Genomic DNA, 16825 nt, shown 5'->3' with positions numbered 1-16825 from the left:
CCAGTCACCATCCACAGCTCAGGCATGCACCACCACGCCCTGGAAGACCAGCGGACCCTTCTGGTGTCGCCCGGGTGCTCCCGCGCTGCCAAGGCCGGTTTCCCACCATGAGAGCGCTTGACTGGTGCTTCTGTTTTGCGTGTCTTCCTGCCACACAGAGAACCCACACTGGGTCTTTGCAGCCCCACAAGCTTACTAAGATCCTGGAGTGCGACATGCACTCCATTAATGTCTGTCGAATAATGACTGGAAACCTAATCAATTATTCATACTACTACACTCGCAAGATGCTCCAAGGCTCTTCAAAGACCAGAATTGGAATTAGAAATCCCGCTGCTCACCCACAGGCCTCCCCTCCCAGAGGTCCTGAATCTGGAGAATTCCTCGTGGGATGGTCCCATAAGGTCCCTTTAGCACCCAGAGTTTGGGGCGCTGCCCGGGTGCGGGGCAGATCAGGCTGGCAGTCGTTTTCTTTAAAGTCTATCTGTGATGGGAGTAAAGGAGAAATAAAGATTTTATTTCACCAAATGCCTGCTCCATCTTGATTTTGCAGTTTCGCCTCTCAGGGAAGCAGCAAAAAGACTCAGGATTTTAATCCAATAAGAAGAAAGCTGCCACGTGGGCTATTTGACTGCGAATAGGGTACATGAGAACCTGTCATTCAGAGCCCGGATAGCTCAGTCGGTAGAGCATCAGACTTTTAATCTGAGGGTCCAGGGTTCAAGTCCCTGTTCGGGCGTGGGTTGTTTTAAACTCCAAAATAAATTTGAGTATGTTTCACCACCATTCTTCCCGAGCAGGTGTCAGGTCATGCAAAAGAAACCTGGATTCTGCCCTCAAGGAGTGTAAAAACCAGGGGCCAGCCCAGATCAACTCTGGGTTTTGCAGAAAAGGTGAAAGACGAGGAAGATGCCCGCCAACTTTCTCCCCCAACTTCCATCCTTTCTCTTCCAACTTTTGTATCATTTGACTTGAGGTATTGTTTCCTTAAAACTAACGTGTAATACTTTTACACTCAAAACCTCAATAAACACATAACCAAGAAAATTGCACCCCTGTCGTCAGAGTCATGATGGTAATGCTCCTGGCAGTAACTGCGCCGCTTTGGCACTGAGCAACAACAGATCAGGCACTTTTTAATAAAAGCGCGGTGAGAAAACTGGGGTTCCAAGAAATATTTCAGATGGAGACACGTGCTTATTAATCACATTTGCAACTGAGAGTCACCCTTCACCAGATTTCTAACGCGCTGATGGGACCCTGACTTGCGAGTCTTGCTGTGCAGACAAACGTCTTTGAAGACTGTCTTCATGTCTGTCGTCATTGAGAAAAACTTGCAAGAGCAGCGAGTTGACTACGCTGGGAATCAAACCTGAGACCCTCAGCTTGTAGACCAGATGTGATAGCCACCACACTATGAAATTCCATGCCACATACAGATCATTCCATGATTTGTGATTTCTTTTAGAGGTTTAAGCTCTTCACTTCCTCATAGCTCTGTACTAAGTAATGTCATCTCATTGTCGTATGCCCGCTAAGAGCTGCATATGGGTGCAATGGGATTGGGGACAGAGGCGAGCATCCAGAGGAGATATTACGTGTAAGGAGAGGAAGGGACTCCAGTCCCGTCCAAAGATGCAGCAGCAAAAACCCTGCCGAAACCCGGGATCGAACCAGGGACCTTTAGATCTTCAGTCTAACGCTCTCCCAACTGAGCTATTTCGGCGAGGACAAGAGCCTTTTCTACCCCGTTAAGGAAATTTAAAAGAAAAAAAAAAAGATTCCTCTTTCTTTCATCTCCACTTTTTCAGTTCTTAATGTCACCTTCCAAATTGTACTATTTTTTGCTCTGAGGTTTTGAGAGCAGTGAATTAGAAAACTAATTCCAGTGATGTAAGGAAAAGTTCGTGTTCTGCCTTGTCTCGAGCTGCCTTTTATTGTCTTCCTATTGCTTTCTCTACCTCTCCCCAGGCCTCTGACAAGAGGAAAGACAGCCACCAGCTAAGTGCCTACGGTGTGCCCAGCGCATGATCTACATGGTCTCATTCAATCCCCACCCCCTCACCACTCTCGTGAGGTTGATATGATGATATGATAATTTTTAAATGAAATAACTAATTTGCCCCAAATCATCCAAAGCTGAACTGGAGCCACCCAGCTCCAAAGCCAGAAAGGTCTTGGTCGACACAGACTTTAGCTTTTTTTTTCTTTCTAACTTCTCATGCTTTGATGAAAGGGAGAGGGAGCCAACTTGAGGAGGGGAGCAAAGAAAGAACTAAGAGGCCTCAATGTTCTCCACCCCCTGTCCTCTCCTTGCCCCAGCCTGGTCTGTTCTTGTTGTCAGGAAATGACTGGAGCAAAGAGACTCCACTTTTCAAGGTTGCCAAAAAATGAACTTGATCACTTTCCAAGGGACTCCCTCAGGAAGAAGTAAAATTGGAGTGTCTGCCACAGATCCTTACCTCGGTTCTCTCCCTGGAATGCCATCTGAGCCCCATGATTCACAGTCTTCAAGAAAGAAGCCCGCCTTCCCCAACAAACCGGCTTCTTCCCTGGATCAGTAACAACTGCTGTCCTTTCAGCACACAGCAACCCACACAAGTCACGTGAATATGGGCTTATGATCTTGGGCATATTGGGAATATATTTCTTTGAAATGGTTCCTTACCTGTTTCAGTATATCTCTTCTGTTTCCTCCCCAGATTGAAAGCTCATCAATAATAATAATAATAACTACAATGTATTGAAGGCTTTCTTTTAGGCAAAGACTCTATTAAGTACTGTGCATGCATTGTTACTTCATTTAATCACCACAAGTTTACGAAATGGATGCCGTTATTATTATTCTCTTTTTGTTGTTGAGGAAGCTGCCCTTTGGAAAGAGGGAGGTAATTGTGAGTCTGTGTTGGCCCGGGGTAAGGCATTCCTGAATGAAGAGTGAAGGCTCTGCCTCACACTTGAAGGCTGAGTCCATCTTGGCCTTGCCCCACTATTCAGGACTCCTTGGGTGCCATACTCCATCAGCAAAGAGGGCGGCCGACTCAGTCAGCCTGGATCCCCATCCTGTTAATGAGATCAAGATGGACTTTCTTCTGTTGCCTGGCAGAAGCAAGGAAGGCTCAACCGCTAGCTAGCTAAGCAAGGATGCACCTGGTCCCTTCACCTCACAGGGAACGTTAGTTTAGTCTTGGTGAACCCATGCCTAAGCTTCTCTTGTGTCCATAACCCAACCTCCTCAGAAGCTCTCAGAAGCCGAATGCTTCCCTTATTAATTTGTAGTCGGTGGGAGCTAACTTTTTTTGTTTTTCAGACACCAGGACTCGTCCCATTCCAGCCCCTTGAATGCTTTCTTTCCCAAAACGCACCTTCTTCCTCCCACCAGCAGAAGTTGCCTTCTCAACCTCAGCTTCTCCCTGTATTCAGGATCACGCTTTGGGGTGAGGGAAGAGATCTGACCTCGTTTGGAAAGGGAGAGTTGCTCTGTTTGGTGCATCAGTTTCTAGACGGTCATCTCTTCCTTCTCAGAGTGCAGAAGTATTCTCTAGAAGGGTAAGGGAGAGGGGAAAGGGGCAGGATCCGTGCCATATAACGCAGGCGCCTAGCGGAGGGAACCCAAGAGAGAGGGTCAGTAGGGGCCACCCACAGAAGAGCGCAAGGAGGTGGCCACTGGAGGAGTCTCGGGTACTTCCCGAAGGCGTCTGTTCCCCCTTCCTTTAATTACAGCAGCAGTTGAGACCCAGCAGCCGAGCCGGTGGTTGCAGCATAAGTCAGCCTGTTTAGTCCCCGAGCGTGATGCACTGCAAGTCTGCCAGATGCCTTTTTGCACAAAGGCCTGCAGTGTGGGTCCTCCTGGAGGCCTGGCTTTTCCCCGGGAAGCGGTTGGACTCACAGGGTACGCGCTCCAGGATTTTACTCCCTTCTCTAAGAACAACCGGCTAACCAAAGCAGCATCCTAAAGCTGGTTCTCATTTTTAAATTATTATGAAAAAAGAGAGACACCGCCCGAACAGGGACTTGAACCCTGGACCCTCAGATTAAAAGTCTGATGCTCTACCGACTGAGCTATCCGGGCTCATGGAAGAAAGTCCCCTCTGGTGAATGAAGACCATGTCATCGTGTGCGCCGGGAGCTAATGGGCACGGCGTTGGATGAACTCCCGGATTCCTCTTTTGTGTGTGATTCAATCCAATTCCAATCCGCGCATCCCGCGGGGTCGGGAAGGCGAAGTGGGGAGTTTGGAAGGAGAGCGATTAGGTGCTTCTTTGGCAGCTGAATATAGATTTCTTAAATCAAATAAAATAAAACACGCCCCCTTTCATTTAGAGACCCCTTGGCAAATGTGAATCCCGCGGAGGGAGGAGAAGCTGCTTATTCCCTGTCCCCGCCTGGGTGCTACGTGTTTCTTTGCCTTAAACGCAAAGCGCACAGGATTGGTGACCACAGTTCACTATTAAAAGTATCAGACTCCCCCTTCTTCCGAGAAGGCACCACTTCGCAGTTCCTTGTCCCCATCCTCGATGCCCACCTCAACAAGAAGCGCGATGCGGATTAGCTGAAAGAGACGATCTGGGCCCCGGCCAGAAGCGGTGGCAGCCACCACTCGCCCGGGCTCGGAGCGCGCGCCGCTGCCCCCGCCTCCCTCGCCCGCCCCGCCCCGCCCCGCCCCCACTGCCAGGCCTCTGCGCACGCGCGCTCACGCCGCCTTTCCCGGGCTGAGCTCACCCTTCTCCTCTTCTCACCCTTACACGCTACTGTTTTCGTGTTACACATCCCACCATGCCCTTTCAATCTTCTGGGCCTCTGCACGTGCTACGCCCTCTCACTGGAATGCCACCTCCCTTTCATTCCTTCCCTTTCGCGCGCCCCCAAGCTGCTTTGAGAATGAGCTTGACCGCCATCCATCCCGGGAAGCTCCTGGTCTTCCCTGGTGCTTCGCCTTCCCTGTACGGTGGATCTTCTACAGGCTGAGCTGGCAAGCGTGCAGGGAGCAAACCTTTGAGAGCCGTGTAATCGATGCTTTAACAGAGGAATATGCAAGTGCCTTGGTAACACAGAGGACAGACTAGAAGGCGGGCAGGGTAGAACCTGACCCTGGCAGGGAACAAAAGGCATTGAGACGGTGCCTTCAAAGGTGAGTAGGAGTATGCCAGGCAAGAATGGTGACTCAGGCAGAGACATCCTGTCTTCTCCTCGGAGCCTCTCGCTTGTATCTCAAGTACTTCCCACAGGGACTCCCCCATTCCTCTTCAGGCTAGAAACGGGGAAGGGTTTGCCTTTCAAGGCAAAAGCCTAACATTTCCTAGGAGTATGGCGACCACTTCCATGGTCCCAAGGTGGTTGACGTTTGCGCAGAGCACTTTAAGTGGTGAGCAATAGTAACAATCTCACCCTTTCCTCATAGCTGTGTGAAACACTTTACAGCATGCTGTCGGGATTGAATAGAAAGATAGATAGATAGATGGAGAGATAGAGAGATAGATAGATGATAGATAGATAGAGATTTGTTTTAAGAAATTGGCTCAGGGGATTGTGGGGACTGGCAAATCTAAAATCTCCGGGTTTAGCCAACAAGCAGGACTTTCAGGTAAGAATTCATGTTGCTGTCTTTAGTCCGACTTGATCAGGGCAGCGAGCTGGAGAGTCAGGCAGGTTTTCTATGTTGCAGTCTTGAGAATTCCTTCTTCATCAAGAAACCCCAGCCTTTGTTCTTAAATCTTCAGATGATTGGATGAGGCATACCCCGGGTATGGAGAGTATTCTGCTTTACTCAGAGTCTATTGATTTAAATGTTAGTCACATCGAAAGAACACCTTCCCGGCACCATCCAGACTGCTGTTTGACTGAACAGCTGGGCACCATAGCTAGCCAAATTGACACATAAAATTCACCATCACATATGCTGAAATATGCCATGCAAAGTTTGAACTGCCCAATCTATGAGTCTACAATTGTGTTGGCCTTCCTTTGGGCCATTATTGGGTTTTTCAAGAGTCCCTTATTAAAATGCATCCTTCCACCCAAATATTTGGGGGATTAAGCCCATGTCTGCTGGCATCTCCACACAGATTTAAAGGAAAGGAGAGGGCATATAATGGGTCCAAAAGCAGTATTTCCCCCATTTTGCCTTTCATCTCATGGAGAGTTTTTACAGTGTGAGCACTGAATCTCATTCCTCTCTCCCCACAGCTCGGCATAGCACCTAGCCAAAAGTAATCCATTCCCTAAGCTGTGTTTCATTGCACTACCTTGAGCGGAGTGGCTCATCATCCTAACAAAGTTCCCCCCCCCCCCCTTAGGATCCAGTCCAGAGCCTACAAATTCCCCTGTCCTCTAATCACCATCCCAGACCAGTGTGGACAACTCTGGAAGCCAGGGGACAGGTGGGATGGCTGATTCTCGGAGTGTTTCCTGGTGATTCCCGCCGCAGTGTGAGAACAGATCAGCTGACGGACGGAAATGCCTTTTGTAAACTGCTAGATGTCGAGAATAAGAAACTACCGGTCTCTTCTGAAATCCCGTTCGTCCTGACTCTAGTTTCTGAGTGTCTTTGCCGGGGGCACGTTGGGGGTGGGGGTGGGGACTCATCGAGTTCAGAGCTATGCGAGAATATGATGTACAATAGTGGTTTGCGATTTAGCAAATAAAAATAGTTAAATTTCAGAGTTAAACATTTCAGAGAAACAAATAGTTAACATTTCAGAGAAACAGATGACAAATAGTTAAACATTTCAGAGAAACAATGAATGTGTACTTTGTATGTTCTACGCAATATTTGGGACATGAGTATTCTAAAAAATATTCATTGTATCTCTGAAATTCAAATTTAATTAGGAGTCCTGTATTTGACCTGATAACCCCATCCCCACCCCCCCCCCGCCCCCAGAGCTGTCCTAGGTCTTTGTTATTGTTAAACCAGCTGCACCAAGCCGAAGTCAAGGGTTTCTTTCGCCGAGGGGGGCAGGGGCTGTCGCCATCCCCGACGGTCCCCTGCCCGCCCCGGGACCGAGCGGGCAGTGGAGGCGGTGCAGCGCCGCGGCCGCCGAATTCCCCTGCGAGCCCGGGCGCGCCGGTCCCTTCGACCCGCGGAGGAAGGTTCCGACGCCCGCAGCTCCTGGAACGCGGTCAGAAACAGGAAAGAAAAAGGACTGAGAGGATCAGGAAGGAAGTGAGCGGCGCGCAGTGCGTGCGGAGAGCGTGGTCTCACCGAGACCCAAGATCAAGGAAGAGAGACTGACTTTACAACTAGCAGTTTAAAAGCAACGGCATAAATCCTTTCTTGGTTTCCAGTTTCCTGTCTCCCTTCCAGAGGAAAAAGGAGGAAGATCAGTCCTTCAGGGTCCACCCAAGCAGGTTACCAACCACGTGCCCACAGGGTAGCAGACTGGATTCTCTCATAAAGAGGCCCAGCCTGCCAGGTAAGTAGGGTAGAGCGCCCTGGAACGGCCCTTGGCGATGAGGCCTAAAACCTTTGCCGAAACCCGGGATCGAACCAGGGACCTTTAGATCTTCAGTCTAACGCTCTCCCAACTGAGCTATTTCGGCTGTTTCTGGAAAGCGATTTCCGCATAACCATAATGAAATAATATTTGCTCCGTAGTAACAAAAAGGTTATTGTACGGTTTAGCTGGAAGTAGGCATTTAATAAACACTGCAAAAGAGAAGAGGCAAGGCCTCTGTTTAAGCTAAAGTGGTAAGTAATTTCACTTTTCTCAGTTGTTTTTTAACTGCCCTGGAATTCGCTTTTTTCATTTAAAAATAAATCAAGGACTTTTTTCAAGTCAGGTGTATAGACCTATTTCATTCTTCTTGATCCATGTGAGGTATTGGATTGTATGGATATAACACAATCCATTTAATCAAATTCCTAATGATGGATGTTTAAATTTTTTTTCTAGTTTTCATTATTGAAAACAATACTGCAATGACTATCCTTTTGTATTTGTTTTTCTTGTGAGAAGGCAGATTTTGCAAGGTCAAAAGATATGAACATTTTGAATTTTTTCTGATATCGTCAAATTGGACTCAAAGAAATGTATGCAAGAATGTATGCAATTAAAATTTTAAATGTTTTTGGACATTGTCAAAAAGTAGAATTGGCTCAGACTTCTCTCAAACTCTGGGAAGCAAGTTGTGGTTTATTAATATCCTCTACTACACTCATTTTATTCCACCTCCCCCTCCTGCTTCATGATTTTGCATCCCTTGCATTCACGTATCTATCATTGCACTAGCCGTGGTCGTAACTGAATCAGCATCGCTGCAAATGGGGCTTAGGATTACATACTTTTTTAAGTTGACCAGGCAATTTTAATGTGCAGCCTCTCTCAGTGTCCCAGTCCTCAGTTCTCACAAAAATGTAGCTATCACATATAGACCCATTTTCTAATTTGCTTACTCAACCTCTTCACTGGCAGCTCCAACTCAGAACGTCCAAGAATGAACCTATCTTTCCCTCTAAACTTGTTTATCTTACCACCACCTTCCACTGAGTTTCCCAAGCCAGAAAAATACACATTCCTTCCTCCCTCCCTCTACTCCCAACCCATAACCATACCCAAGAGCTGTTTATACACTTCGGTGTTCACTTCCCTTCACTCTCGCATCTTCTCCAATCTCTTCATTGGCCTTCTTACCTATAAATCATTTTCCACACTGGAACCCATCATCCTGCTTAAAAATCCGTCACCGGCTTCCTAGTTGAAAACAAAAACCAAGGCTTCCTTATATGGTATGTGAAGACTTCTGTCACTTGGAGGTCTTACCTCTCTCCAGCACCATGTCATTGCTCTCTCCTTGACCCTGAACTCTAGCCATTCATGCAGCCATCCAAACTCAGGATGCTTTCCTTGACTTTGCTCTTCACCTTTGCCCATGCACCATTTTTCACATTGCCCTCCCTCTAACCCGTTTAACCTGCAATTCTCAGCTCAGACACATTCTCCTAGTTCCAGAAGCCTTATCTGACATGTCTCTATCCCCTCCCTCCCCATTCCTACAGGCTCCCTGCCCCTGTACAGTGCTTTCACACCATTTATCAAACCAGATCGTAATGTACTGCCTGTTTGAGCTCTTTCTTGCCATCTGTATCCCTAATGTATGTTACATAACAGGCTGCAGTAAATGTTGAATGAATAAAGGAAGACGCGCCTAGCCATGTCTCAGGGCCAACTGGTTCTTTACTAACTTCTAAAATCACCTGGTCAAATTCAGAAGATGTGACCTCTGCAAGGCTATTTATAGAAGATTCTGAGCTCTTTCGTTCTTGCATTTAAATTATGCCTCATCTGACCATCCCGCCTCCTTCCCTGGAGGGATCAATGTGAACCAAAAGAGGAGCACTTTACCTGAATAGATAGTAGAAAGGAAAGTCTGCGAAGAGTATAACCACAGATTATTTTATGAGCCTTGGAAGGGAAGACCATGAAAAGACAGGAAAGCTTCCCACAGGGCAGGTCAGAGTACTGGGCAAAAGCTTTATCACATTTTGATAACAGTCTTAAGAGTTTCAGAAGGTATGTATAGCCTTATAGTGAATAAATTCCAAAGGTTTTTCTATGCCTCCTTTAGGACTGTACTGTAGGTTGGTTTTCACTTATCTTGCTGAAAGCAGACATCCTTGAAATGCACAGGTTTAACATTTTTGCGGGACTTCAGAGGTCCCTGACAAGTGTGATAATTTATCATTTCGCTGAGTCATAATTTTGAATCATGAGTGAGTGTGGCGGACCCCTCAGGATCCACATCCCAAGCTATCATGTCACAGTAGCCCATTAAAGGACTAAAGGAGGAATTAAAATGTTTCAGGGACATTTGACTGTCTCTAATGGAGGAACTTATATATCACAGTGGTACCCAAGATTGTAGGACGCAGTGATCACAGATGTCAAGGGTCGACTGCAATGGCTTTTAGCTTGACAGAAAAAAATCTTTGCTGAAACGTAACATGAAGTCCAGCACTGGGAATGAGGCAAATGACTTAAACACCTCAGTGGCCTTCCCAAGAACCACGCTAGAAAAAGAATCCCGACAACATAGCTAATTTTGTGGACATGAAAGCCTTGAGAAACCAAAGAGCCTGGAGGCTGAACTTCAAGGATGCTCCTTCCTTCAGGTGAACCCCCAAAATAGTACTCTCCACATTAATAAGCCTGTGGAAACAGACATGTGTATCTAAGCATGCGATAAAATCCAGGTGGAAGTGATCTAATTATCGGCTGCCTTCCAAACCAGTTTGTCCCAGAGTACAAGGTTGTAGGTCACAAACTCCGGGTTAAACAAACCCAGCTTTGAATTCCAACACTGTGACTAACCAATCAGCTATGTGACTTCAAGTGAATTTACTTAAATTATTTCTGAGAGCCTTTGTTCATCTTTAAAAGGGCGACTGCAACATTTTCCTCTTAAAATTAAGTGTAAGCCAGACAATGTTCAGGGTTCCTACCTCGGCTCCCTGGACCCTGGAGCAGATGCTCAGTTAGTGTGCGGGCCCTCCCACAGGGCAGGAATTGTGCTTGCTCTGATCTGAAGCCTCTCCAGGCCCCTTACATTACTTTTCCCATCTTCCCATCCCTGAACTTCACAGAGAAAACCTCAACAAGCATTTTCACTGTCATTACTTCTCTCCAAGGGCTTCAAATCAATGCTCAATTGTTCACGTTTCAGAATACAGAATTTGAATACCTACATGAAGCAGCTAAGAATCTGAGAATCTAAATGGACACGAGAAATTAAATCAAGAATACTTTTACTTTTTGAGTTGAAACAGACCCAGTATCAAAAACACTAGAAACTATTCCCCTATACCAAAGTGGGACATTGATGATTACATGACGTTGAAGTGGCAGGGGCTATTAAAATCACTCTTCTGCTCATGGGCCCTCCAGAATGTTGAACAGTTCAAACATCTGGAAATCCATGCTGTTTGTCTTTTAATTTCTCGTGAAAATCGGGCTCCCAGACTCCTAACAAGCACAAATCACCCTTGGACCAGTTATCCACCCTCTCCTCACCTGGTAGGAGTAGAAGTGAATCAGACAAACAATATGACTTTTTAAAAATTATTTAATTTAGTAGTTTTCTTGGAAAAAAAACAATAAGGCAAAAAAACCGAAAATATATATAGTTTTGTTTTGTTTTCATGTGACTTTATTTCACCTGAAGGACTCAAAGCTTCTTCCATTCGCAGGACTCTGACTGGGGATCAGGCCGGAAATGTAGTGCAGATGGTAGAGGAAGAAAAGGGGGATAAAGCAAGGCAGTTCAGCTTAGTTTGGGAATCCCCACTCTGTCTGGAGCCCCTGACTAGGTCAGTGCTTTTACCGACCTTCTTGAAAGCCGCCCCAGCGTAAGCCTTGCTTATGTCACCCTTGCTTATGTAGGGAATCGGGTCCTTAGGAGGAAGTTCCCCAGCAGTTCCCTCTCTCTCAAGTTCATCCCAGCCAGGAAGGGAGGGATGGCGGGGAAGGAATGAGAGTACTAATTTACCCAGGATAACCCAGCTGTCCCGGAGGGCTGGCTTCCTCTGGAATGCTATTTCCCCTCACGACCCACACTGGCTGAGGCTCAGCAGTTAAGGAACAGAAACAGAAAACACTAACAGAAAGCATACAAGGAAGGCACCTCAATTTGTGATCCTCAACCAAGGGTGGGTTGCACAGGGGGTCAGAGTTCTGAACAAGACAGCTAAAACGAGTACAGAACACAGAAGGAAGGAAGCCAGGGCCCCGCCAGAGCCATCCTCTTTCCCTGCCCACATGATGGTGCTTGGAGCCCCATCTCCTGGGAAGAAGGTTCTTTTGGGAATCGGCTGTGTGTGCTGTGACCGGGACAGAGGCAGAATTAAACTGGAAATTACCCTCCTGACTTTCTACCCATATTCTTCCTAACAAAAGAAGGAAAAAAGGCAGGAAAGAGGTTAAGATTCCATTTTCAAGAGTCAGGTAATTAGGAGAGCAGAGTTGAGACGGCAGTGGGCACCCCATGATACAAACCATGGATACAGGCCCTGTTCGGTGAGTGCCAGACACGATCCTGCTCAGGTTTTGAGTCTGTCTGCCCCTCACAGACGGAAAGCAGAGCAGGCTCCAATCCACATCAATGTGTCCAAGAGAGTTCCAGGGAGACAAGTGATATCAAAAAACAAGATTCTTAATGGGAAGAAGGAAAATTAAACAAAAAAATTAGATTTTTCTCTACATATATATAATATACAGATATGTAACACATTATTCCAGAGGTGGCTCCAGTCCATGGGGCTTGAGAGATGGTGAAAACTTTTATTCCAGACTAACTTCTTCTCTCAAATTCTGAATCAGAATGGGATAGGTAATGTTTTGCTCCATACTGGGGCACAGACGCAAACTGGTATTGTGCCGAGAGAGAAGAGAAGCTAGAAAGGGAATGAAGGATGCGGGGAGGAGGAACTGGGAAAGCGAAAGTGGCTAGCACTCTTTATCCATCCTGCCTCGTGTTCTCAGAAGTTCTCCACCTGAGGAAGTCCGTAAAACCCCTTTGTGAGGATTAATTCAACCCTCCTACCAACCACAGAAGTGGCCTCCACTTGCTATCAAAGAGGATGGAGAAGAGCAGAAGGGTGTGTTATGCAAGTGAAGACAGAACCTTCCAAGAATGTAATGCTGAAAATTCCAACCTTACAGAACAATTCCTCTCGCAAGTGTCCCAATACCGCAATTATCTACGCATGGACGCCCTGTTAAACTGACCCCATCGGTGAACACATTTCATAATGCCATGCCATGTCACCACAATCATTCACGATGCCTCCGTTGGTAAGTCTTATATGTTTCTTTTTAAAGGAATTTCTAAAATCAGCTCTTGCTCTGAACAGCACCAAAATGCCCCTGAATCATAATCTCAACGTAGATCTTGGCTGAGCAGGATACTACAAGGGGAGGGTGAATGACACCATCTTAAATGGGGGCAGAGGGAGAAGGAAGAGTCAAGAATACTTGACTTTGCGAAAGTGGAATAACACTAACGTTCAGCCACTAAACTTCTCCCTTACAGACACAGGTATCTAGTATGTCGATTTCAGTTTCAATCAGCTAAGGCAACCAGCCAATCACCACCACTGGTGTCTGCTTCTGGTGATTGATTGGGGAAAAATGATTGGTTAAGACAGACAAATCTGAGGAAAGCACTCGGTGAGAGAGCCACAACTGCCAGCTTTCCACACATCCTCTGTCCTCTTCTCCTGTGGATCCTCCTCTTTTTTGTTACTGTTGCTTCAGAAAATGTCCGGGCATGTGCTCCAGTCCTGTTTTTCTTTACACTCCCAATATCCTCCCCGATAAATATGGGTTAACTCCTTGGTAACAGGGTCCTTCTTCCGCTCAAACCACAGTGCCTTGTAGGGATCATAGGGTGTGCCTAAAAGGGAAAGAAGGGAAAGAAAAATGGAATTAGAGGCAAAAATACACTGGCATTCTCCACACATTAAGAAATAGGGGTGACCGGTTCGTTACCATCCTCTGTGGCTTTCATAGCTTCTGCTTCTCTCTTCTTTCTGGAAAGTCTTTGTTTTTCCTCCAGGCGCTGCTTCTCAGCATTTGCTTCATCCCAGCGCCCGTTTTCCATCAGTCTCTGGTCGGGCCGTAATCGGCTGTCTGTAGGGGCAGTGCCAGCTTCCCAGGCATTGAGAGTTAGAGCAAGCTCTGAAAAGTAGTACATGTTTTCTGCATTCTTCCTAAAAGTAAAGGATGAGAAAAAGAGAGGGTAATTCCAGAGGCCAGACCCTAGTTAAAGAGCAACAGCTAAGTACACTGCCAAAAGACTACTTCACCAAGGCTGTACGAAGGCAAAGACTTAGGACCTTGTCAGCTTCCCCTAATTAAGAGACCCAAACTTGACCATTCCCCGGCCCCTCCCCAGCATCTCTCAATTCCATAGTTTTCTGGGCTTGTGTTGCGTTCAGCTGGAATTAGGAAGAATCAAACATTCTACTAAATGAAAAGGCCTTATTCCTGTTTCTTTTGCTTTCTTTTTAACCTCTTCCCAGGATAATCTTGACTATTATTACAAACTGAACATATGAGATGAAGATAGGAGACAAATGGCCTCTGTCTTTATTTCCAAAGTCCTGTATGTTATCTCAGGGACCTTTATATTGCCCCTGGACTTTTAGGCTAAATATTAACAGGTGGTAGGCATTTTCTCCTCTAGCTGCTTCTGAATAGTTTTGCTCTAAATTATAGAAAAATATCTGTCTGAATCATGATCCAAAGGACATTTAGAAAGCATCAAATATTTTTTGGCAGATGTGTTTTGATTAGTTTGAACTTTCTTGGGACAGGGCATGCTACAACTCCACTCATACAGTGACAACCTGCCGGTAATCTCTCCAAAGATTCTCATTCCCCTTGCTCAGTCTCTCACTTAACTAAGCAGGAAGGCAGGCAGCAATGCTGGCAATCCTGCGGAGGCTGAGGTCACAGCAGTATCTGGGCAGCACGCACACTGATACTCACGGTAAAGGATTCCTTTTCCACAGCATGACCCTGCTTTCCTCTGCTTCATGGCCTCTCTGTCGAGCATCACCCCCATTCTCCCCAATGACTGGATGTACTTTGAAACAATCCATTTTCTCATCCCACGTCCCCAGAAGGGCAAAGTGAACTCTTCCTGATGGATCTGTCACTTCCCCTGTCACCTACAAGGATGGAGAGCAGGGCTGTGGAGTTCAGCATGCACTGGGGGTTAGCTTACCTCACTGTTTTGGAAACCAAAGTCCTAGGGTAAATATTGGTTAAATCCTCCTATGACAAACACCATGGAGTCATCCAAATTATTTTGCTATATTTTCCTGAGCTGCTTAAAATAACTGAACCGTGAGTTGGGGGTTTCATCACCATTTTGTTGTATAGGGATTTTTGTTGCAACGATAACATGTAGGAAAAGGAATTGACTGGTACTCAGAATTAAGGTATTTTCTTCTCACTAGAAATCAGAGAGAGCCACGAACAAATTTAAACCCCAACTATTCTTCACTCTTTTGTCGAAATCCGTGGCACAATTCCACTGTGGTGGTAACACATAACTCCTGCTCAAACTTCACAGGGGTGACACTGCCCATGCCGTCTTCCTATAATCCTTTTGTTAGTCCTTCCTGTGTGTTTCCCATTTTTAATCTTTCATTGCTCCTGACTTTTACTTTCATACTTGTTGTCTTTTCCAGAAAAGAAAAGAATTTGGTTTCGTAATGCCATGTTGTTCACTTTCTCTTTTACCTTTCCTATTTTGAATCGCCATGTTTAGGAGATATAGATCTCTCTCTCTATCTACACCAGCCCCAAAGAAGTAGCCTTTCTAAGGGATACACACTGAATGAAAACAATTTAAAATCCAACTTCTCTTACCTTTCTTGCTACATCCCGAGAAAAGTAGCTATAAGGAACAAATTTAAGATTGCACTTGTCTCCTGTCTTGTGATTCACAATGTCAATTTCACCAGACTATCAATGAAAAGAATCAGGGATTAGTTTTCTTAAGACTGGATGACTTGAATATATGCCAAACCCATGCCTCATAATTCTTTGCTTTTCAATCTTAATTCTAGCACTTCCTTGCTTAAGATTCAGGTCTTAGCCAATCCGGAGATGCTGTGGACTCCCTTTGTAACTGTGGTATTCCAGGGTGGGATCAAGACCAAATGACTGTTTTTTTGAATTATGTGTCACGTGTTAGGTGGCATGAATCAACCTTCAGCACACTTATTGATATTCATATAATAATTCACCTTTCCAAACCAATCCCCTACTCGTGCCCTTCATGAACTCTGTGCTTAACTCTGTGTTCTCAAAATTTCAAGGTTACATCCAGTGGGCCTTTCTACACTTTATTAATTTCATTTTCTCCTCTTTTCTATCTCCCGAATCCCAAACCAGCTTAATTCCCACATCTACAGCCTCTCCCTGCTGTTCAGACAGCATTCTGAATTTACTACAACCACTGTCTTAAGAGCAAATTGACAATTAAGTAGATATTATCTTGGTACATCTCTTACACTGGTAAATTTTCTTAAATATTTTTCAACTTATGCATGTTTGTCATATATCTCCAACTATAAAATAACTCTTTGAAGGACAACATCTCATCTGACTTTGTATCCCCAGGACCTAGCACTCTGCCTGGCAATAACTATTTGATGAATAATGAAGGGATGAAGAATGGGAGCCATGTTTATTATTTTTTTGCATCCTTCACAGTGCCTAACACAGTCCTAGTAGTCACTGAATGCATGTTATAACTCGATCATTTGTAAGTAATAATTTGTGGTATAGAAATTCAGGGAGGCTGGGGGTGGGGCTGCTGAGAAAAATTCCTTAGAAGAAACTGATGAACCAGTAACAACTGTCTGTGGCCAGTTTACATGCCCTAAATACTGCACAGGTGGACCTAGGAGGGGTTCCTCTGAACTTCAGACACACTGTGGGCACCTTCGCTCACCTGATCTATCCATAACTTGCCCACGATAATGTTGTGCACTGTTGTGGTAACTTTCTTCCAAGTGTAGTGGTGCCCAGTTGCATGAAAAATACAGTGGATGCTACCTGGAAGCAGAGAGAAATACACAAATTGGGCCAAATATTAGAAAAAGAGCACCATGCCAGCTAGAAATAACAATGGATTGATTTTCTTCTATGGATATTTATTACTTTTAAAAAGAAAACAATAAATCAAAAAGAATTTATAACCTTCTTAAATGCTGGAAGTGGAAGCAATGATTGAATTTTTCACTTGATTTTTAAATGTGAATACCATATAACTGAGGACAAATGCTGACAACTGATACAGCTTAGCTAGGAAA

At 45.4% G+C, this 16825-nt stretch overlaps 1 protein-coding gene and 4 non-coding genes across 5 annotated transcripts in view; 1 reads left to right on the top strand and 4 right to left on the bottom strand.

The window, feature by feature from the left end:
- Window positions 1–666: 666 nt before the first annotated feature.
- TRNAK-UUU (transfer RNA lysine (anticodon UUU)) lies at window positions 667–739 on the top strand. Its single transcript has one exon. It is a non-coding gene; the product is annotated as a tRNA-Lys (tRNA).
- Window positions 740–1653: 914 nt separating this feature from the next.
- On the bottom strand, window positions 1654–1726 carry TRNAF-GAA (transfer RNA phenylalanine (anticodon GAA)). Its single transcript has one exon. It is a non-coding gene; the product is annotated as a tRNA-Phe (tRNA).
- Window positions 1727–3999: 2273 nt separating this feature from the next.
- Window positions 4000–4072, bottom strand: TRNAK-UUU (transfer RNA lysine (anticodon UUU)). Its single transcript has one exon. It is a non-coding gene; the product is annotated as a tRNA-Lys (tRNA).
- Window positions 4073–7469: 3397 nt separating this feature from the next.
- TRNAF-GAA (transfer RNA phenylalanine (anticodon GAA)) lies at window positions 7470–7542 on the bottom strand. The gene has a single exon. It is a non-coding gene; the product is annotated as a tRNA-Phe (tRNA).
- A 3513-nt stretch (window positions 7543–11055) lies between these two features.
- Window positions 11056–16825, bottom strand: part of OSBP (oxysterol binding protein) — a 32564-nt gene continuing 26794 nt past the window's right edge. Inside the window, exons 10-14 of the mRNA XM_046643695.1 lie at window positions 16465–16568; window positions 15375–15470; window positions 14487–14668; window positions 13485–13705; window positions 11056–13389 (exon numbers count right to left, since the gene is read on the bottom strand). Of these exons, the coding sequence (XP_046499651.1) occupies window positions 13247–13389; window positions 13485–13705; window positions 14487–14668; window positions 15375–15470; window positions 16465–16568 (746 nt within the window). The 3' untranslated portion in view covers window positions 11056–13246. The remainder of the gene's footprint in view (window positions 13390–13484; window positions 13706–14486; window positions 14669–15374; window positions 15471–16464; window positions 16569–16825) is intronic.

The sequence above is a fragment of the Equus quagga genome, chromosome 17, assembly GCF_021613505.1.
Source record: "Equus quagga isolate Etosha38 chromosome 17, UCLA_HA_Equagga_1.0, whole genome shotgun sequence".
Lineage (NCBI taxonomy): Eukaryota > Metazoa > Chordata > Mammalia > Perissodactyla > Equidae > Equus > Equus quagga.
Note: the sequence above shows the minus strand (reverse complement) of the source record. Positions and strands in the feature narration are given on the sequence as shown.